We start from the raw sequence: 23,782 nt of genomic DNA, 5'->3' as shown, positions 1-23,782 counted from the left end.
GGAGTATTTTGCCTAGAATCTCCATAAGTTAGGGTAATGGATTTCTGTAGCAAAATCCAAAAGAAAAAAAAAAAGGAACCCAGAAACATTGGAAACACTAGAATTCTTTCAAGTTTGCATTTAATCTAAGAATTTCTTACATTAATTTTTGTGGTCAGTGAGTAAGTGCTACTTTCTTGTTCTACTTTGTTAAGGTCCTTTATCACACTAAGGTGGCCTACGATCCAGAAGGAATCTTAGGAACCATCAATTCCATTGTGATGGCATTTTTAGGAGTTCAGGTATTTATTTATTTTATTAGGATATGTTTTTCTAACAGCTTATGATTATTGATTCATCACTAATTTGAAAGCATTTCAATAAAACAAAGCAATTACAAGCATTTCCTCTGTGTTACTGGTCTAATAAATTTTATTTGGGTTTGTCAGATTGTACAAAACTAGGATTTGTTAAAATTGAGCATAAATAGTTAGATATAATTATTATATTCTAAAAATATTATTTATGTGGCTTATCTTAGTCCCATAATTTCTGGATAAAAGATTTCCCTGTGGGATATGCAGAGTGGATATTGGTAACCTTAGGAAGTCACCATGTCACTTATCACATTTCTTTCTGTCTTGGAATGTTTGTGCTTCTGTGATAAAACTGAGACTGGATAATTTATAAAGAACAGAAATTTCTTTCTCATAGTTCTGGAGGATGGGATGTCTACAATCAAGGTGCTGGTACTGACAGTTTCTTTGCCTGGTAAAAGTCCGGTCTCTGCTTTTGAGAAGGCACCTCAAACAGTGTGTTCTCCAGAGGGACAAGCACTATGTCCTGTGTGGTAGAAAGTGGAAGGGCAAAGACAAGGAACATTTTATCTTGAGACTTTTTATAAGGACATAAAATCTCTCATACATAATCACCTCCCAGAGGCTCTGCACTCTTTTCAACTTAGTGTTTAGCTATACACACGTGCATTTGGTACTGGGGATTGAACCCAGGGCTTCACCCATGCTAGGCAAGTTCTCTACCCCTGAGCTATATTCCCAACTCTTTTAAATATTTTATTTTGAGACAGGTCTCGCTAAGTTGCCCAGGATGGCCTTGAACTTATCATCTTCCTTTGTTAGCCTCCTCAGTGTGTGTACCACAGCTAGACATAGTATGCATGTATATTATTATAAATTATAATTGACAAGGTCAATACAGGTTATTCTTAATCTATCTCACATGAAATTTTGTTAAAATTCTGAGTAGTCTCTATTTTTCTTCCAAAAGTTCTTACTGGTGATATTCATTTTTCAGGGAATGAACTGAGAGTGTTAAAACGTATAAATCAGTGCTAATAGAACTTTTTGCAGTAATGGGAATTTTTATCTGTGCCATCCATTAGGGCAGCCTCTTGCCTGGATAGCTCTTGAGTAATTGAAATGTGACTAGTATGACTAAGGAACTGAATTTTAAATTTTACTTCTTTTTAATTAATTTAATTCAAAATATAAATAGTCATATGTGGCTGGTGGCTCCTATATTGATCTAAACCATGTATATTTTGGTGATTAAATAATTTTATAGTTATAAATCCTGCCTTTATCTCTATAGCACTTTATATTATGATTTTACATATATTCCTTGAACCTCACTGTGTGCTCTCTAGGTCAATCTGTGCCTGTTGGAGCAGTCAGTCTAATGTAGAGGTTAAGAGTGCAGACCTAGAGCTGCACTGCCCAGCTTTGAATCCAGCTCTGCCACTTGATAACTGGGTAACCTCAGGCATATTACTTGACCTCTCTGGCTTTAGTAGCATAGTGAATAGAGATGTTGAGAAGATTAAATAATTTGTATATAATTCTTTGAACTGGCACATAAAAAGTCTGCATAACTTGTAGCTATTATAAATTATTATTAACACTTTCTCATCCTCTGATATTTCCAAAAATTAATTTTCAATTTAATGCAAAGACCTATTTTAGTGTTTTTAGTTTACCTGCCCACACTTCCATTCTGTCTCTATCCCTCTTTTGTAATGCTGCCAGATGGGATGAGCTAGCAGACTAGTCTGAGCTGGATCCTGTCATTTGGGGGAAAACTTTCCTTGGCTACCTATCACCTATGAAAGAAAGAGCCTGCTTGAAGCAAGACCTACAAAGCCTACCACCTTTTTGCAAGACGTACATAGCCTCCCTCTATCTTTATGCAGCCCTTTAGAGATGCTGTGGTGCTTTTCCACTCTTTTTGACATGCTTCTGTGCATGCTGTTCCATTATGCTCAGAGTGTCCCTCCTGCTTCACCATCTCATGATTGTAGCCTCAGCTCAAGGGTACCACGTCTCAGATGTCTCCCTCCTTCCCTGAAGAGGTACCTCATCTTTTTTTGGTCTCTTGTTTCTCTCAGTCTCCACTAGTTGAGGGCAGAGGTAAAATTTCATTCTTCCTGTGATCCCAGTGTCTGAAAGTGTGCTTTGTTGAGTGATTGAAAATACGGGTGAATATGAAATAAGAATATATATCTTAAGTGATTCTCTTGGTCATATTATTTTCTTTTCCAGGCAGGAAAAATACTATTGTATTACAAAGATCAGACCAAAGACATCCTCATCCGATTCACTGTCTGGTGTTTTATTTTAGTAAGTAACGGACATTCCTTATTAAGGAATGGGATTGGGCTGGGATTGTGGCTCAGAGATAGAACACTTGCCTAGCACATGTGAGGCACTGGGTTCGATCATCAGCACCACATTAAAAATAAATAGATTAATTAAATAAAGGCATTGTGTTCATCTACAACTAAAACTTTTTTTAAAAAAAGATTGATTTTCTTCACACACATGTATATTTAAAAAGAAATAAAATGTTTAGCAACACTGGCACAGCAGCTGTTACCACATTGTGATAGGGAATATGCTTCATTTGAATAACAGAGGAACAAATTTATATATATATATATATATATATATAAATTTTTGGTGCTAGAGGTCAAACCTGGAGCCTCCTGCATTGTAAGATCATATTCTACCACTGAGCCCCACCCCCATTCTCAAGAAGGAACAAATCCTTACATCTAAATTTTCAGATTTATCTTCTTAGAAGGATATGTTTTTAAATAAGACAATGTTTCCATCAAACACTGGAATGAGAAATGCCTGAAGAAATGTATGAGGTATGGCTTCTGCATGTTTATCAGAAAGACTAGGTAAATAACAACAATTTTGTAAATCCCAACTTCCAGATTTATATGTAGAAAAATAACTGAAAGTTTGATTTTTTTCCTTTAATCTTGCAATCATGTTTCCTCTTAGGATTCACTATAATTTATCAGTTAGCTTCCCTTCTTCAACTCAGAGGAATACTGCAGATTTTTAGTAATCTCCATACTGAACAACATATTTTTAAAGAATATGTTGTTCAGTATGGAGATTACTAAAAAAACTAGGGATAGAACCACCATATGACCCAGCTATCCCACTCCTGAGTATTTTCCCAAAAGATTTGAAATCAACATAATATAGCAAAACAACCACCTCAAGTTTATAGCAGCATAATTCATAATAGCTAAATTATGGAATTGACCTTGGTGCCCATCAATAGATGAATGGAGAAAGAAATTGTGGTATATATACACAATGGAGTTCTACTCAGCCATAAAAAATAATGAAATTACGGCATGCTGATAAATAGATGGAAATAGAGAATATCACACTAGCTGAAATAAGTCAAGCTCAGAAACTCAAAGGTCGAATGTTTTCTCTCATGTGGAAGCTGGAGTAAAATGAAGGAAAGGGGGAGAGGAGGATAGGATAACATAAAGGGAGGCTCAGTAAGGTAGAAGAAGGAGCTTGAGAGGCAGAGTGGGATGGTAGGGGGAGGCAACGCAGAATGACTTCTTAAACAATCATGTTATGTGAATATGCCACATATATTCACCTTTATACATAAATATATGTGTATATATTCACCTTTATACAAACATAAATATACATCAAATATAAATAGACAAGTGAGGTGAAGTCTAGAGTAGAGGAGGGAGGATGGGAGGGAAAGGGGGGCTGCTCATGAACTGAAATAGAATTTCCTGCGTGTATGAGTTTGTCGGGATGAACCCACCTACTATGTATAACTATAAAGCTCTAATAAAAAAGAATAAATTGTGGTTATACATCTTAAAATATGTTCCCAGTCAAAAGAGTAAAATATAAGGCAATTCAATAACTAATTATTTTAGTTATTTTTTGAAACACAATTGTTGAGATTTTAACACACTTCCTTTCCCCTTCATAGGGGCTTATTTCTGTTGCTTTGACAAAAGTTTCTGAAAACGAAGCCTTCATTCCAATCAACAAAAATCTCTGGTAAGTATAGAAAAAAAGTGTCCTTTTAATGTTTGATAATTTCTCGTGTTAAAATTGGCTGTTTCTCATGAGCACTAAATTACCTCACCCATTCAACTCCTTAAAGGTCGATTTCATATGTCACCACACTGAGCTCTTTTGCCTTCTTCATCCTGCTGGTCCTATACCCAGTTGTTGATGTGAGAGGACTGTGGACAGGAGCCCCCTTCTTTTATCCAGGTAAGTCAACTCTAAATGCAAACAGAGTTGCTGATGGTGGCCCAGAGATCTACTGAGCTCCACTGGTGCTAGGGACTGGAGCCACTATGTTTCCAAGGAACACACTGAGGGAGACAGCTGGCCTGTTCTGAAGAGGCCCTCCCCATTTAGGTTCTGAGTCATTGTATGACAATTAATAAGCTCTACTTCCAGACAGTGGCAAATCGTGGAGCATCAGAAACAATCCAGCGCATTTTACTTGGTTTTTAATACTTAGAAATGAGACTTTCTTAACACACATGTACTACCTCTAAGATTAGACATTTTAAGAAATATCAAGAGAGGGATGAAATAGTTTAGGTGCAGTTCTAAGATTCCTTCAATGACTCATTTTAGCTGTTTTGATTTTAGTAATAGTTACATTGTTTGTACCTCAAGTTTTATGTCTAAAAAAAGTTAATGTTGTAATTTTCCTTTCATATTTAATATTCAAGAATTCATTGTTGGGCTGAAGGGTATCGCTTAATGGTAGAACGTGTGCTTAGCACATGCAGTGCCCTGGATTCAATCCCCCCTCACACACACACACACAAAAAAAAAAAAAAAAAAGAAAAAAGAATTTATCATAAAATGAATATTTTCTAGTAAATTAAAGATACAGTTCACATCTAATATCTCAAATATGCATCACTTATTCTCAGCGGCAGTCAGTAATACAAGTGCATGATTTTTGTTTTTACTGAACTCATTTCAGAAATTAAATAGATGATCCAATGTGATTCAGGAAGAAACTTATTTTCTGTGTCTCTCCTTAAGGAATGAATTCTATTCTGGTATATGTTGGCCACGAGGTATTTGAGGACTACTTCCCCTTTCAGTGGAAGCTGAAAGATAATCAGTCACACAAAGAACATCTAACTCAGAACATAGTCGCCACTGCTCTCTGGGTGCTCATTGCCTACATTCTCTATAAAAAGAAGATTTTTTGGAAAATCTGATAGCTCCCACTCAAGTGTTGTTGGAAGACTCTAGTGGGCCTAGGTAAAGTATTGAAAGAACCTATATTGAGGGGAATCATCACTTATAAAAACAGTGGGATGTATTTCCAGATTTTGGGAGAAGGTGCTCAAGTTGGTTTACTCTGACATGAGTCATCAGAACTCTGTATATTTGTGACATATATTTGAAATGGTATGGTCTATCTTTTCTCCATCTTCTACATAAATGAATGCATTTGGAACTTCATTGTAAGGAAATCTCACTTAACTTTCCAAAAGGGATTTACTATGGGCATTTTGCGTCTGTGATGCATAAAACAGTCTAAGGTTTGAGGACTGGGGATGTGGTTCAGTGGTGCTTGTCTAGCATTTGTTAGGTGAGGTCCTGGGTTTGATCCCCATCACTGCAAAACAAACAAACAAAAGTAACAATCTAAGGTTTGATTCCTACTGACTTTTTTTTCCCCCTGGAAATTGCTTCTGCATGTGTACATGCATGCCAACAACAACAAAAATCATGATTTCCTACATGATAGAGTATAAACTTTATTGAATGGATGTGTCATAATGTTTTCTCAATTTTTTGATTTGGTTCAATTTAATGTTTTAGGAAAGCCAAAGTAAGTTTTTTTTTTTTTTTTTCAGATTATCAAGGCTTTGATGAGTCAAAAAATACCTATCAGAAGCCATTTTCTCTTTTTCCCCCATTTAAAAAATAAAATTAAAATATAGATGTATTATTCCCAACCATCTTGATTATCTACCTGTTTACTTTCCTATTTACCTATGTACTTAGCATCTATCCTTCTATCTCCCTACCTACATGAGTATCTTTTTTTTTACTGGTTGCTCAAAACATTACAATGCTCTTGACATATCATATTTCATACATTTGATTCAAGTGGGTTATGAACTCCCATTTTTACCACGTGTACCTAAGTACCAGGAATGTACCTGTAGAAGAAAGAAACGCACACTGACTTCACTGTGAGTCCAACTGTCCATGCCTGCTGTATAAGATACTGGGCAAGTCCCTTGGGCTATTAGGACTTTGTGATGAGGTAGGGTACATCAGTAGCTTTTCTGAAATCTTCAGAACAACAATTTTGTTACAGAAAATGCCTCAAAAGAAATAAGAATAAAAATATTTTTAAAAACTATCATTAGAGTATGTCTTTTTAAAATGATCTTCCACTATGAAGACAGCTTTCCTGCTCAAAATCACAGAACTGAAGAAACAATTTCTTAGGAATGAAGGTAGGAGAACACATGGAGAAAGAGCATTTATCACATGATACATCATTATACTTAGAATTTTCTGAAGAATTATATACTTAAGGGAAACGTTAGGGATGGAATTTTCCTTTAGACCACATCTGTGGTGAGAGGAGTCCATCTCCACTTACTCCATTTTTTCAACTATTGCCATTTCACAAACAGCTTTCTAGTCTATGTTCCCAGCTCTGCCTTCTGGCCTGGACTCCCACACCCTCTCCTAACTGTCTGCTGGCCCCCTCCTGCTAGAGGTATGCAAGCATCTCAGTCTCGCCTCTCCCCTCCTCCCTCTCCACAAATATAAGCTATTTCCTCTTCATATTTTCCTAGTTCTGTGAATGGATAAGTCTATCTCTAGTTATAAAACTGCTCCACCTTGTCACCCACCTTACCTCCGCTCTCCTGACTTCTTTCATATTTATACATTGCCAGTCCTCTTCATTTTCTCCCAGTTACTGCTTCTTTCTCATGGTCACTACCTCCACTCCACTCCAGATTCATCATAATTTTTCGTCTGGCTTTCTTTTCTCAGTCTCTTCTTCTCCCAAGTCACCTATCTGTTGCTACCAGACTCAATTTTGTAAAACAGAAGGGGTCAAATCAACCTCTTTAAACAACTTCTATAAAAATGGAAATATCTTTCCCTGGCATGAATGACCTATGATCAGCTGATCTCAGCATGCCTTTCCAGTTCATTTGGGATGTGGTTTCCCCCATCTCCTTTTACCCACTCCACTTATTCCAGCTCTGCTAGAAACCGCCCCATCTCCTGATTATATCTTCCTGGACCTTTTCCCCCTTAATTTCTTCCTCTCTACATTTAAGCTATCACTTTATTTATTTACTTTTTTTTTAACATTTAAAGTTAAAAAAAATTAGAAAGTTCATAGCTTAATGTTCAATTAACTAAAAGAATATAAGGAATGAACTAAGAGAGAAAATGTGGGAATCATTCAATAAAGAGATCATGAAAAGAACAAAATGAATACTGGAAGTGAAAGACTCAATAAATCAAATTCAAAACAGTTGAAAGCCTCACCAATAGATTAAATTACATAGAAGACAGATTTTCAAGTCTTGAAGACAAAGCATATATTTTTATTTTTGGTACTAGGAATTCAATTAAGGGGCACTTAACCACTACCCACATCCCCAGGCCTTTTTGTATTTTATGTAGAGACAGGGTCTCATTGAGTTGCTTAAGGCCTTGCTAAATTGCTGAGGCTGCTTTTAAACCCACGATCTTCTTGCCTCGGCTTCCCAAGCTGCTGGGATTACAGGCGTATGCCACCATGCCCAGTCATAACAAAGTACATAATCTTAAAAATAAATTCAACAATAAAGAAATTAAAAGACCATGACTGAATATTCAAGTAAGCTGGAACAACATTAAGACACTAAGCCTAAGAATCATGGTATAGAAGTCACCCAAAATGCAAACTAAAGAAATGTTAAGCGTTTTCAATGAAATAATAATCAGAAAAAAATCAAAACCTTAGGAATTAGATGCAAATCCAAATACAAGAGGTATTTAGAATCCCAAATAAACAAGATCAAAAAAGATTCTAAGACACATTATAATTAAAATGCCTAATGTACATAATAAGAGTAGAATTTTAAAGCCACACACACACAAAAAAAAACAACAACAAAATAAACAGGTGGTCACACTTAGAGGTAAGTCAATTAAAAGTTTTATTGATTTGTCAACCCAGACCCTAAAAGATAGGAGAACTTAAAATAATATGTTCCAAGCCCTGAAAGAAAATGGGTGCCAACCAGGATTACTATATCCATGAAATTTATTCTTCAGTGTTGAAGTGAAATAGAAAATATTCCATGACATGCAGACACTAAAATCATTCATAATCACTAAGCCAGCACTATAAAACATACTCAAGTATTTCATACAGAATAAATGAAATACAAATATCAGAGCCAATGTATGGATAAATCTCACAGAATAGTAAATTAAAGGAGAATTGAGTCTGAATTAAGCATTAGAAATAAATCAAAATAAAGCATTAGAATTAAAGTAAGCATTAGAAATAAAATCACCTCTCTGTAATAACACCAAATATGAATGGTCTAAACTCTCCAATAAAAAGACATAAAATAATTCTCAACTATATGTCATTTACAAGAGTCAAAGACATTCACAGGCTGAAGGTGAAAGGATGGAAAAAGATACTATGCATATGGAGACAGAAAGCAAGCAGGAGTGGGTACTCTCATATCTGACAAAGTAGACTTCAAGCCCAAATTAATCAGAAGAGATGAAGAAGTTCACTTCATACTGGTTAAGAGAATAATCCAACAAGATATAATGATTGTAAATATTTATTCTCCAAACACATGCATACATAAACAAACTCTACTCAATATAAAAAATATAACAGATACCAATAAAACAATGCTGGATCATTTCAACACTGTTGTCCACCAATAGATAGGGAATCAATTAAAAATAAACAACTAAGGACTCTTCAGAACTAAAAAAATTACTATTAATCAAATGGACATAGCACACACACATACACACACACAACACACTCTATGAAGTTACTTGAACGCAGGTGCACTGTATCACTGAGCTGCATCCCCCAACTCTTATTTTTTTTATTTTGAGACAGGGTCTTGCTAAGTTGTTTATGGCCTCCTAAGTTGCTGAGGCTGTCCTTACACTTGCAAATCTTGACCTCCTGACTTGTTGGGATTACAGGCGTGTGCCATTGTGCCCAACTAACAGACATCTATAGAAACAACTAAATTCACTTTCTTCTCAGCTGCACATAGAACCTTTTCTAAAATAGACCATATTTTAGTACAATAGTACAAAACGAGTCTTAGAAAATACATATTGAGATCTGATCATAATTATTTTCTGTCTTCTACTGATTTTAGTATTTGTTCTTCTTTTTCTAGGGCCTTGAGGTATGTTATTTGGGAATTAAGTTATTTGGGAATTTTTTTGTGTGTGTGTATATGTGTGTGTGTTTTTTTAATGTAGGCATTCAATGCTTTTTTCTCAGAATTGTCTTAACACTGTTCCAAAGATTTTGATACATTGTTTTTCTGTTCAGTTGTTTCTAAGAATTTTTCTTTTCTTTTTAATTTCACTTGTTTTATTTTTATGTGGTGCTGAGGATCTAACCCAGGTTTCACTTGTGCGAGGTGAGGGATCTACCACTGAGCCACAATCCCAGCCACCTAAGAATTTTTCTTATTTCTAAAAAAAAAAAAAAAAAAAAAAGAATACATAGAGATAATTCCTCGAAACTTTGTTAGATCATAATGGAACAAAATTAGAAACCATTAACAAGATAAAAAACAAACTATCTTTTTTGCAGGGTGGGTACTGAGGATTGAACTCAGGGGTACTGAGTCACATCTCTAGCTCTATTCTGTATTTTATTTAGAGACAGAGTCTCACTGAGTTACTTAGCACCTCGTTTTTGCTGAGGCTGGCTTTGAATAGGAGATCCTCCTGTCTTAGCCTCCATAACTGCTGGGAATGCAGACATGCCCCACCGAGCCTGGCAGAAACCATTTTGATGCCTGGAGATTAAATAAAACGCTCCAATGAGGAATGGATCATAGAAGTAATCAGGGGAGAAATAAAAAAAATTCTTAGAAACAATTGAGAACAGAAAAACAATGTATTAAAATCTCCGAGACAGTATTTAGACAATTCTGAGAAAAAAGCTTATAGCATTGAATGCCTACATTAAAACACACACACACACACACACACACACACACACACACACACACACACACAAAAAAGAATCCCAAATAATTTAATGTTATACCTCAGGGCCCTAGAAAAGGAAGAACAAATACCAAAATCGGTAGAAGATAGGAAATAATTATGATCAGATCTGAAATTAATGCAATTGAGAATAAAAAGATACAAAGGATCAGTGTAACAAAGTGTGAGCTCTTTGAAAGATAAACATGATTGACAAACCCTTAGCCAACTAATCAAAAGAAAGAGAAGGCCCAAATGGATGGAATTAGAGATGAAAAGGAGCTACCATCATAGACATTACTGAAATTAAAAGGAACATTAGAAACTATTTTGAAATGTATAATCCAATAAATTGGAAAATCTCAGTTATTGACAAATTTCTAGACACATACGACCTACCCAATTTGACTATGAAGGTAAAGAAAATTTAAATAGACCAATATCAAGCAATGAGATTGAAGCAGCAATTCAAAGCCTACCAACAAAGAAAAGCCCAGGACCAAACAAATTCTCAGCTGAGTTCTACCAGACCTGTAAAGAAGAGCGAACACCAATCCTCTTCAAATTATTCTATTAAATAGAAAGGGAAGGAACACTCCCAATTTAATTTTATGAAGTTGATAGCACCCTGATATGAAAAGCAGGAAAAGACACATCAAGAAAACTACAGACCAATATCCATGATGAACAGACACAAAAATTCTTAATAAAATAATAGCAAACTGCATTAAAAAACACAGTAAGAAGATAGTACACCATTATCAATCAGGTTTCATCCTAGGGATACAAGATTGGCTCAACATATGCAAATCAATAAATGTAAATTAAGACAGGGATCATGTGATAATCTTAACAGATGCAGAAAACGCCTTTAATGAGATTCAGCACCAGTTTATGTTAAAAACACTGGGTAAATGTGAATCAAAACTACTCTAAGATTTCATCTTATACCAGTCAGAATGGCAGTTATCAAGAATACAGACAACAATAAATATTGGTGAGGATCTGGGGGAAAAGGCACACTCATTCATTGCTGGTGGGACTGCAAGATGGCACAACCAATCTGGAAAGAAGTATGGAGATTCCTTAGAAAACTTGGAATGAAACCACTATTTGACTCAGCTATCCCATTCCTTGGTCTACATCCAAAGGACTTAAAATTAGCATACTATAGTAAAGCAACAGCCACATCAATTGTTTATAGCTGCTCAATTCACAGTAGCTAAACTGTGGAAACAACCTAGATGCCTTTCATTAGATGAATTGATAAAGAAACTGTGATATATATATATATATATGTGTGTGTGTGTGTGTGTGTGTGTGTGTGTGTATACATATATATATATACACACACACACACACACACACACACACAATGGAATATTACTCAGCATTAAAAGAGAATAAAATCATGGCATTTGTAGGTAAATGGACGGAGTTGGAGAATATCATGCTAAGTGAAGTAAGCCAATCCCCTAAAAAGCCAAAAGCCAAATGTTTTCTCTGATAAGCACATGCTGATCCATAGTCGGGAGTGGGTGGGGAGGAATGAAGAATGAAGAAATTTGGGATTATGCAGAGGGAGTTAGGGGTGTGTGTGCGTGTGGGGATGGGAAGGATGGTAGGATGAGACAGACATTATTACCCTATATACATGTATGATTACACTACTGGAGTGACTCTGCACCATGTACAACCAGAAGAATGAGAAGTTGTGCTTCATTTGTGTACAATGTATCAAAATGCATTCTACTGTCATGTAAAACTAACTAGAACAAATAAAAAAAATAGACGGGAGACCATTAAAATAGAAGAGGGTCAGGGGGAGGGAGGGAAAGAAGAAAATTAGGGCTGAGGTTGTGGCTCAGTGGTGGAGTGCTTGCCTAGCATATGTGAGGCACTGGGTTTGATTCTCAGCACTGCATATAAATGAATAAAATAAAGATCCATTGACAACTAAAAAATTTTTTTAAAAAGGGAAGAAAATTAAAGGAATAAAAAATTTAAAAAGAGGTCAAATTATCTGTTTGCTGATGACATAATCCTATATCTGGAAGATCCACCCCCAAAACAACTCCACCCAAAGACTTCAAACAAATTATTAAAGTAGCAGGATACAAGATCAACATACAAAAATCCATCATTTTCTATACTCCAACAATTAATATGCTAATCTAGAAATCAGGGACATGATCTCATTCAAAATAATCTAAAAACAACAACAACAAAAAAAACAGAATCCTTCAGAAAAAAATCTAACCAAAGTGGTGAAAGTCCTCTATAATGTAAACTATAGATCACCAAATGATTTGAAGAAGGATTTACAAGGGAAAGACCACCCATGTTCATGTTCTTGGATAGGCAGAATTAATATTATCAAAATGGCCATACTGCCCATAGCATTATACAGATTCAATGCAATTCCCATTAAAATATCAATGACATTCTTCCCAGAACCAGAACGGTCTTAATATTTGTTTGGAGAAATAAATGACCCAGAACAGTCAAATCAATACAGAGTAAAAAGAGCATTACTCAATAAACTTATGCACATGGATTGAAGCAATCAAGAGCATGAAGAGAAAGTCTACAGAATGGGAGAAAATATTTGCCAGCTACTCCTGTGACAGGGGTTGATATTCAGAAAATATAAAGAACTCAAAAAGCTTAATGCTAAAAAATGCCAAATAACCCAGTCAATAAATGGGCAAAAGAACTAAACAGATATTTCTCAAAAAAAAAAAAAAAAAACCCACAAATGGCCAACAAATACATGAAAAAATATTCAACATCCCTAGCAAAAAGGGAAATGCAAATCAAAACTACTCTGGGATTTTTATCTCACTCCAGTTAGAATGGCAATCATCAAGAATTCCAATAATAATAAATGCTGGTGAGGATGTGGGGGAAAAGGTACATTCATACATTGTTGGTAGAGCTGCCAATTAGTACAACCATTTAGAAAGCAGTATAAATAGCATGGAGATTCATTAAAAGAGGAATGGAACCACCATGTGAACTAGCTATCCCACTCCTTGGCATTTATCCCAAAGAACTAAAATCATCATATTGTAGTGATACAGCCAGACCAATGTTTATAGCAGCACAATTCACAATAGTCAAGTTATGGAACCAGCACAGATGCCTGTGTTGTGATGTATATCCACAATGGAGTTTTTCTCAGTCATAGAGAAGAATGAAATTACGGCATTAGCCAGTAAGTGGATGAAACTGGAGAATATCATGCTAAGTGAAACAAACCAGACTCAGAAAATCAAGTGTTGAATGCTTTCTCACATATGTGTAAAGTAAAGCGAGATAAGGAGAAAATGGGGGCATTTCATGAAAATATATGGGAAATCAGTGAAGTAGAAGAAGGGGATAAATGGGAAGGGAGGAGGGAGGTGAAAAGGGAGGAACTGCAGAATGAAATTGACCCCGTTATGCCATGGGCATGTATGAATATACCACAGTGAATTTCATCTTTACGTATATCCATAAAGTGCCAATTAAAAAAGCAATAAATAAATAGAAGGAAGGCCAGTAGAGGAAGGGGAACAGGTGGAGCGGGGAGGGGAGGAAGAGAGGATGTACTGGGGACTGAATGGAGCAAATCATATTCCATGCATGTATGATTATGTCAAAATAAACCCTAGTGTTGTATATAACAGTAAAGCACTAATAAAAATTTTAAAAAGTATTCAAAATTCTTCTAGCATTTAAACACTAATGAAAACATCCAAAAGTTTATTATTCTATGTTTTAAGGTGGTTAGAAATGGAGAAAATAAAGATATTAGAAATAATACTAATCCTGAAAGAAAAAAAACAGGCACGCTGATATATTAAATAGATCTACATTTACTGCCAAAATAAATAATTCTTTTTAAAATGAAAACTGTTCTACAACATTTAGATGAAGCAACCTAGACTTTTAACAGCACAAGATCCATTTAACAGCTTTGAAGGACATTTTTAAAAGGTGGTGAAACATCTTGCTGATTAGAATACCATATGACCTCATTTTTAACTCTAGGTTGGCAAAGGATCTGATGTCAGATTACAGACAATTGAAAAAAGCCTGTTTTTAACTGAAGGCTAATTAACATCAATTTTATTTTTAAAAATGAAAAATTTAGGGTCTATATATCAGCATGAATGCTTTATAACAAGGGGCTGTGAAAATAGACTTAATGAGGCAAACTAGTTTTAAAAGCTGATGTCTAAAAACTTCTTAAACATAAACTATGTCAAAATAGACTTTACTATTACATATAACTAAAAAGAACAAATAAAAAAATTCCTCTTGGACCCAGTTTGAAGAATGTGAAAATTAAAATTCTGGAAATGCACATAACATTTAGGTTGCTGAATGAAGGTATAGATGGACTATTAGTTAATTTCCAAAACTACTGCTAGGATGTATGATCAATTTACAACAACAATACCCCCCCCCCCAATTCTTAGCTCATTATACTATGATGCCATTCCAAAAATAAGCAACAGAAATAATACATAGGTTATTAGCATTTAAAATCATCTTATATTTACTTTGACTTGTTTCAGTCCTGGAATGAAGAATGGCGTGCCTGGTGAGAGTGCAGGTTTCAAACGGGAGTTTTTAAAACAGCGTTGCTTAGGCTCAGGCCTACGGCCATCCTCACAACATCGCTATTACAAAAAAGTTCAAATTAACTTATTTTCACAAATTTTACTAAAGTCATGTAAATCAAAAGTCATTTGAGATAATTTCACAGATTATGTGCTTACTTATCTATACAGTGTGTTACCATGTTACCATGCAAAGAACTTATAGGCATATAATCAGAGTACACATAAGAAAATCCCAAAGCTTAGATTTATCATTTGCCAGTTTTAAAAGCCAGACTGTCAGAGAAATGCAAATCAAAACCACCCTAAGATACCATCTCACTCCAGTAAGATTGGCAGCCATTATGAAGTCAAACAACAACAAGTGCTGGCGAGGATGTGGGGAAAAGGGTACACTTGTACATTGCTGGTGGGACTGCAAATTGGTGCAGCCAATTTGGAAAGCAGTATGGAGATTTCTTGGAAAGCTGGGAATGGAGCCACCATTTGACCCAGCTATTCCCCTTCTCGGTCTATTCCCTAAAGACCTAAAAAGAGCATGCTACAGGGACACTGCTACATCGATGTTCATAGCAGCACAATTCACAATAGCAAGACTGTGGAACCAACCTAGATGCCCTTCAATAGACGGATGGATAAAAAAATTGTGGCATTTATACACAATGGAGTATTACTCTGCATTAAAAAATGACAAAATCATAGAATTTGCAGGGAAATGGATGGCATTAGAGCAGATTATGCTACGTGAAGCTAGCCAATCCCTAAAAAACAAATGCCAAATGTCTTCTTTGATATAAGGAGAGTAACTAAGAACAGAGTAGGGTCAAAGAGCATGAGAAGAAGATTAACATTAAACAGGGATGAGAGGTGGGAGGGAAAGGGAGAGAGAAGGGAAATTGCATGGGAATGGAAGGAGACCCTCAGGGTTATACAAAAGTACATACAAGAGGAAGTGAGGGGAAAGGGAAAAATAATACAAGGGGGACAAATGAATGACAGTAGAGGGGGCAGAGAGAGAAGAGGGGAGGGGAGGGGAGGGGGGATAGTAGAGGATAGGAAAGGCAGCAGAACACAACAGACACTAGTATGGCAATATGTAAATCAATGGATGTGTAACTGATGTGATTCTGCAATCTGTATATGGGGTAAAAATGGGAGCTCATAACCCACTTGAATCAAAGTGTGAAATATGATATATCAAGAACTATGTAATGTTTTGAACAACCAACAATAAAAAATTAAAAAAAAAAAGTCAGACTGTTATCTAATATAGCCTTAACCAGTCTGTAATCTTAAATTTGCATTTATAATTGAGGTTAAGTAGAAAATTTACATCTCAAAGCCTGAGACAAGCAAACAAACCTTGATTAACCATTTTTTTAAACAGAGAAAGATAAAATATTTTTAATCAAAATAAAAATACATAATTTAAGCATGCTGAATTAACACAACCTGGTATGGTATGCCTTCCTATAATCCCAACTGACACAGGAGGATTGCAAGTTTGAAGCCAGCCTCAGCAATTTAGTGAGACCCTGTCTGAAATAAAAACCAAAAATGGCTGGGGGTGTAGCTCAGTGGTAAAGCACGGTTGGTTTAATCCTTAGTACTGCCATCAAACAAATACCCGCCCGCCCCATTTGATAACTGAAAAATAAATACTCCTCAGGAAAATAGAATTTCCTATGTTATGCAGATAAATGTGTTGCTGTAGCCATCCAAGTTTAGCTTATTAAGCCAATTGTCATATAAAACAGTTGCTTTAAATTAAAATCACTTTTAGATATGAAGATCATGTTGCCATTTTTTCCACGAAACCCATATGAGCTCTCCAAACAAATCAAAATAATTGATGAAAAATTTTGTCCTCTAAATTTTGTCTCATATCATCAGTAGCCAAGGACTGAATGGATTATTCAAGCCCCAAATGGCATTGTGAACCCTGATATGATGACCTAGTGGGACCCATGGATTCCCATACAAATGATTTTTTCCTCCCTTATCATCAAAGCATTTGTAGGTAGTGAAGTTTATAGTAGAAAGGAAGAGAAAAATCCCAGGATTTAAAATGTCTCTGGGTACCATCTGGGATTTTCCTAAAAATTTAAATGGCAGACTTGGCTATCCATGAGCGGTTGAGCCCCCTTCACATTAGAGATTGTTGCCAGTTTGGGTCATGTTGCTCAAGGACAAAATATTTGCTCCTGAAATTACTCATAAAACTGAAATCATGGGGCTGGAGATGTAGTCAATAGAGTGCTTGTTTTGCATGCATAAAGCCCTGGGTTCAAAAAAAAAAAAGCCTAAAATCATGGGGGGTAACAGGATAGAATTTACCACTTGTCATGTTTCACCAAAATTTTGGGGACAGGTTGGTGAGGAAAATATTGAGGAAGATAGAGATGTTCATTTCAAATATCCATCCCTGGGGACCCAGGGATCTGGAGAGCTTTTTTTTTTTTTTTAATATAAGAAAATATTTTTAAAAAAGGCACCGTGAGACAAAGGAGAGGAATGTACATATGTAGATTTAGCTACCCAGAGAACAATTCAGTCTTAGTTTCTTTGGTGTCTGTCCTGAGCATAAAGAACTTTAAAATTCTCAATGTGAGTAAGCTTAGGAGCTCTCTGCTTGAAAGCACCAAACCATGGAGCCCAGAAATAGAAGGAGCAGACATGGACATACTGTAATGCCAGATTCGTGGGACCACAATAGACCTCCAGGAGCCGAATCCGATGCAAGCACACAAGAGCCTTTATTGCAAGCTCGAGCCTGGACTCACAACCGTTCCCGACACAGCGGTCCAAGGGAGTGAGTCTTGGTCCTTTGTTCAGTGAGATTTTATAGGTTTTGGGGGGATACTCTATGTGTCACAACATCACACAGCAAATCATTCCATACCACGGGAAAGTCAAACAACAACTCTTAACATTCACTGGTGGGAACAAGTTGGGTAGGGGTGATTGGTTAGTACAAGAGGGGGATTTGTTTAAACTGATTGGTTTAGGCCACGAGGGGTGTACATGCTAAACTACATGGTTTCCCAACATGTTGTCAACCACCATAAACTACTGGGGGGTCATCTGGCATCCTAGGTATTTTCCCTGTCTCATGTTGATTGGTGGTTGCTAGGGAGTTGCTATGGGTCCTCCCTAGCCTAACTGAGTCAGGGACACCTGGCGCCACAGATCTCTCCTGTTATTTGCAGACAAAAAACTCAGCAGGGTGGGTATGTGCTTAGAAAGGCTCTGTGGGTTTTTCCAAGGACAGGATCACTCCCCCTTCCTTAGGACAGGCCTTGAGGTAGAAGCTCCTATTCTTTATTTATTTTTTTTAAATGGAGTCACATCAGTTTCTCACATATAATTAGCTATCTGATTGAAAATGTTTTTCATCCTCCTATATTTTCATTTTTCGGTGACTATTCTCATCACATTTCCATAAAAATGTTGCAAAAAGCTTGATTCAACAGAAAACATCTGGCTTTTGAATGAAATTATATTGCTTATATACTTAGTTTAAAAGTAATTGATATTTTAATCAAATGGTTGAAGGATAGGGTGTATTTTGAAACATTTTTATTTATTTGCAACTGAATACATGGTTTGTTAACATGTTTTTTTTCCTAAAGAGGCAGGTCAGAAATGTTTTGAGCTTTGCACACCATCGTGTCCCTGTTGCTACAGCTCATCTCTGCTGTTATAGCACAAAAGCAGCCATAGGCCGTAGGTCAATTAATGGCCATGTCTGTATTTCAATTAAACTTTTTTGTGGTGCTGGGGACACTCAAAGGCCTGACACATGGTAAGCATGTACTCTATACCTGAGCTACCTCCCTAGGCCTCTTAATTATATTTTATTTATAGACATAGGCAGTTATTTGCCTGCTTGTTCTAGGGTTTAATTTATTTCCATATACTCATGCAAAGATACAATACTCTGAAATACTTTAGAGAAATTCTCCCTCACGTTTCTTTCCATTAGATACCATTCCTTCTCATACAGTCAACAAGGGCTGGCTTCTGTCTCAGAGATAATCTTGGCACATACAAGAGTGTATATATTGTAGGATGGGTCCCAAATCCTTCTTTTCTTTATTTTCTTTCCTTAATTTTTAAATTTAATTAATTGATTAATTTTTTAATTGTGTTAGGGCTAGAACTCAGGGCCTCATGCATGCTAACCAGGAACTCTACCACTGAGTTACATCTCCAGTCATCTCTTTTTTGTTTTATACACTTATTAATGATGCAAATCCTTTATAAGAAACAGAAGTATTTTGTTAGCTTATTCATGCCTGAAGATCTCTTTATTCTGTGATTAAAACTGTTGGGTGTGTGGGAGACTCCCTGCTGAAGTTAAGTTTCAGTCTAGCGAGAACATTACAGAATCCCTTACCCCTCCCCCTCTTCTCCGAAGGGCGCCAAGCAGAAGAGTGCCAAATTCAAAAGTTCTCTCCACTAATCCCTGCTGGACACAGTGTCCACTTGCTGTTCCTGAGTCACCTGCCAATCAGCACCTGCCATGTTACCTACACAACCCTTTTAAGCCGAAGCTTGCAAGCTCATGCTCTTTGCCCTCTTCCTCTCTGCTCTCTGCCCTCTTTCTCTTCTTTCTCTCCTCTCTTTCTCTCTGCTCTCTACCTCTGCTCTCTGCTCTATTTCTCTCTGCCCTCCTCCTCTCCTCTTTCTGCTCTCTGCCTCTTCTTTTCTTCCCCTTCAGGCAGCCCCCCAATAAATCTCTTGGTTGAATCTCCATCTCCGGTGAGTCACTTGCCTTTCAAAAATCAAATGGTCTCTACTGTGAAAATAAAAGTTACTGTTACAGAAATGGGGTCTTCTGGGAAACTGAGGCAGTGTGAAGACACTCCCCCCTTTTAAACCTCAATTCTTGTTATCAAGTTGGGAAGATTTCAGACATGTCTCTCAGAGTAACAGACATGAGTTTATTGAAGGGACAGGAAAAGGAAAAGGGGACACTCTCATGGGAGAGTGTGAGTCCTCTCATAGAGGAGAGGGACAATGTGCCTCTCCTAAATTCCAGAGAAGTTTACGGAGAGTCCTATGCAGGTCCACCTCTTGACTTTTGACTGACAGCAGGATGACATCAAACATTCAAGTCCCCACTGCCATGACAACTCTAGGTCACTTTGGCCCATGCTGGCCAGTTCTAACTGGATTCTTCACTATAAATTCATGCACATTTTGTGGTTAGGAGCAATGTCAAGTTTTCTTTTTTGATATAGTCTTAGTTTTGATATAGTCTTAATTTTGCTTGGGTATTTGCCATCTCATGAGTTCAAGTGAGATGAACTCTTCTTTTATACGTGAAAACAATGAGAAAGGATTGAATTCAATTAGAAAAATTTTAAGATATTGCCCAAAGGTGGCTTAGGCATAGGCTCTGAACCATTGACCAAGAAAGTCTGTTTGGGATTTCTTGGAAGGTTTTCCTTTTACATTACCAAAACAAACAAACAAACAAACACCCTGAAAAATTGATGTACATTGATTTAGTACCTTGATAGTGCTGATAGTTGCAAAGATATATGAATATGTCCAAACTCATGAAAAGATATACATTAAAATGTGCAATTTCTGTATATCAATTATACCTCATTGAAGCCTAAAAAAGATGTGAGATATTTCTTTCTCTGCCTTTGTACTTTTTTTTTTTTTTTAGTAAGAATGTGAGTGTTTTGTGACATTTCAAAGGAGTAATCTATGACTAAACATAAAAACAAAAAACTCCTAAATCTAATGAATGCTAACCCTTGAACTTTGGGACTCATGACACTCTGTGGTGGAAAATAATTAACTACTATTTTTTTTTTCCATTGGATGGAGCATGTGTGTTGTGGACATGTCCTGTGAGGTACACAGCAGTGAGCAGTCAGCAGTCAATATTCCCAGAAGCTAGAAAACAGATACAAAGTAATCTGGGTTTGATACCAAAAGTTTTGGGGCTCATGGTTTCAGAGGTCTCAGTCCATAGATGATGAAGCAGAATGTCATAGAAAAAGGGTTTGGTGGAGAAAAGCAGCTCAGGACATTGCAATCAGGAGGCAGAGAGAGCTCTGTTCAGCAGGGATAAAACATAAATCCCAACGGCATGCCCCCACTGACCTATCTTCTCCAGCCATACCCCACCTGCCTACAGTTACTTCCAGTTAATCCATATCAGTAGATTAAGACACTGATTAGGTTGAGGCTCTCATAACCCAATCATTTTGTCTTTCAACCTCCTTGCATTATGTCACACATCAGCTTTTGGGGGACACCTCATATCTAAACCACAACACTTTTATATGTGGAAACTAGAGAAAAAAGGAAAAAAGGGAATGGTAATGTCATGAATATAGGAAGGCCAGTAGTATAGAAAAGTTGACCAGGGAAAGGGGGGAGGTGGACAAAGTACTGCGAAAGGATAGTGATCAAATTATGTTGCATGTACAAATGTGGGTTTATTAACTAATCCCACTATAACATATAATTTAAAAAAATTTTAGTTGTTGATGGAACTTTATTTTATTTATTTATATGCAGTGCTGAGAATTGAATCTAGTGCTCACACATGCGAGGTAAACGCTCTGCCACTGAACCACAACCTCAGCCCTATAATGTATAATTATAATGCACCAATAATTTTTAAAAAAGCATTTTCCCTTCATTGGCTTTGTGACTTGCAGGTTATATAATCAAAACTGTTCAGTTATTCAAACTTTTGTGGCATTATCACTTTTTTCCTCTGCTCTATCAGCTTTTGAGGGGTGATTTCAAAACACAAAATAAAGCAATATTTCAAGGATAGAAAAAGAAATGAGCGCTCTTTGCTATTGCTCCTTTGACTTTTTTTTTTTTTTTCATGAGTCTATGTGTGACAATAGTTAAACTGTGGAGCCAACCTAGATGCCCTTCAGTGGATGAATGGATTAAAAAATGTGGCATATATACACAATGGAATTTTACTTAGTATTAAAAGAGAATAAAATCATGTCATTTTCAGGTAAATGGATGGTGTTGGAGAAGATAATGCTAAGAGAAGTTAGCCAATCCCAAAAAACAAATGCCAAAATAATATAAGGAGGCTGACTCAGTGGGGTAGGGAAGGGGAACATGGGAGGATTAGATGAATTCTAGATAGGGCAGAGGGGTGGGAGGGAAAGGGAGGGAGCAGGGAGTTAGCAAGGATGGTGGAATGTAATAGACATCATTATCCAAAGTACATGTATGAAGACATGAATTGGTGTAAACATAATTTATATACAAACAGAGTTCTATATGTGTAATAAGAATTATGATGCATTCCACTGTCATGTATTTAAAAAATAAAACCAATAAAATAAGTGTTCATGTCAAGTCTGTATTCTTTTCTATTTACTGATGCACTAGCATTTCCTTATGCTCACTCTCTGAATTCCTAGGGCTTTATAATAAGTACTGGAATGAGAAGGTATTATTTCTTCAAATATGTTATTCAGGATTGTATAGGCTAGTCTAGGTTATGAATAGTTGGTGAAAATCTATAAAAGAGGCTAACGAAAGTCTGACTTGAAAAGTTGTGTTGACCAAGTTGAGATGAATTGGCATCTTAAAAATATTCAATTTATTTTTTATGTTTTTAATTAAAATACCATAGGATTAATTTTTCCCAGCTTTTTTTAGTTTTATTGATTTTATTTTTTTAATATATGACAACAGAATGCATTACAATTCTTATTACACATACAGAGTACGATTTTTTATATCTTTGTATATAGAGTATGTTCATGCCAATTCATACCTTTATACATGTACTTTTTTTGCATTACAATTCTTATTAAACATATATACCACAATTTTTCATATCTCTGTTTGTACAAAAAGTGTGTTGACACCCAATTTGAGCCTTCATACATGTACTTTGGATAATAATGTCCATCACATTTCATTGTCCTTGCTAATCCCCTGCCCCCTCCCATTCCCTCCCACCCCTCTGCCCTATCTAGAATTCATCTATTCCTCCCATGCTCCCCCTCCATACTCCACTATGAGTCAGCCTCCTTATATCAGAGAAAATATTTTGGCATTTGTTTTTTGGGAATTGGCTAACTTCACCTAGCATTATCTTCTCCAAGGCCATCCATTTACCTGCAAATGCCATGATTTTATTCTCTTTTATTGCTGAGTAAAATTCCATGTGTATATATGCCACAATTTTTTTATCCATTCATCCACTGAAGGGCATCTAGGTTGGCTCCACAGTTTAGCTATTGTGAATTGTGCTGCTATAAACATTGATGTGGCTGTGTCCCTGTAGTATGCTGTTTTTAAGTCCTTTGGGTAGAGTTATGAAAACTTACTTTACAGAAATATTAATCATTTCAGGGGTTAAAAGGCAGAAATCATAACATGTCTGAGGAGAGGGATAGCTGGGTGAAATGGTGGCTCCATTCCCAGATTTCCAAGGAATCTCCATCCTGCTTTGCATATTGGCTACATCAACGTGCAGTCCCACCAGTAGAGTATGAGTCCCACATCCTCACAAACACTTGTTGTTTGTCTTCATAATAGCTGCCATTCTGACTGGAATGAGATGATATCTTAGAGTAGTTTTGATTTGCATTTCTCTGA

General features: G+C 36.3%; 1 protein-coding gene across 4 annotated transcripts in view; it reads left to right on the top strand.

Moving 5' to 3' along the window:
- LOC114080849 (heparan-alpha-glucosaminide N-acetyltransferase) overlaps positions 1-6,693 on the top strand; it is a 33,184-nt gene extending 26,491 nt beyond the window's left edge. For 3 of the 4 annotated variants that reach the window (XM_071610451.1, XM_071610453.1, XM_071610454.1), the window contains 5 exons: positions 195-281; positions 2,538-2,615; positions 4,267-4,337; positions 4,444-4,556; positions 5,352-5,780. In XM_071610451.1, the coding sequence (XP_071466552.1) occupies positions 195-281; positions 2,538-2,615; positions 4,267-4,337; positions 4,444-4,556; positions 5,352-5,533 (531 nt within the window). In that variant the 3' untranslated portion in view covers positions 5,534-5,780. Of the gene's footprint in view, positions 1-194; positions 282-2,537; positions 2,616-4,266; positions 4,338-4,443; positions 4,557-5,351; positions 5,781-6,178 lie in introns of those variants that run through there. The other variant, XM_071610452.1, reaches the window with a different exon arrangement.
- The last annotated feature ends 17,089 nt before the right edge of the window (positions 6,694-23,782 follow it).

Source organism: Marmota flaviventris, chromosome 3, assembly GCF_047511675.1.
Source record: "Marmota flaviventris isolate mMarFla1 chromosome 3, mMarFla1.hap1, whole genome shotgun sequence".
Lineage (NCBI taxonomy): Eukaryota > Metazoa > Chordata > Mammalia > Rodentia > Sciuridae > Marmota > Marmota flaviventris.
The sequence above is the reverse complement of the archived record's forward strand: the minus strand, read 5'-3'. Positions and strand labels throughout refer to the sequence as shown.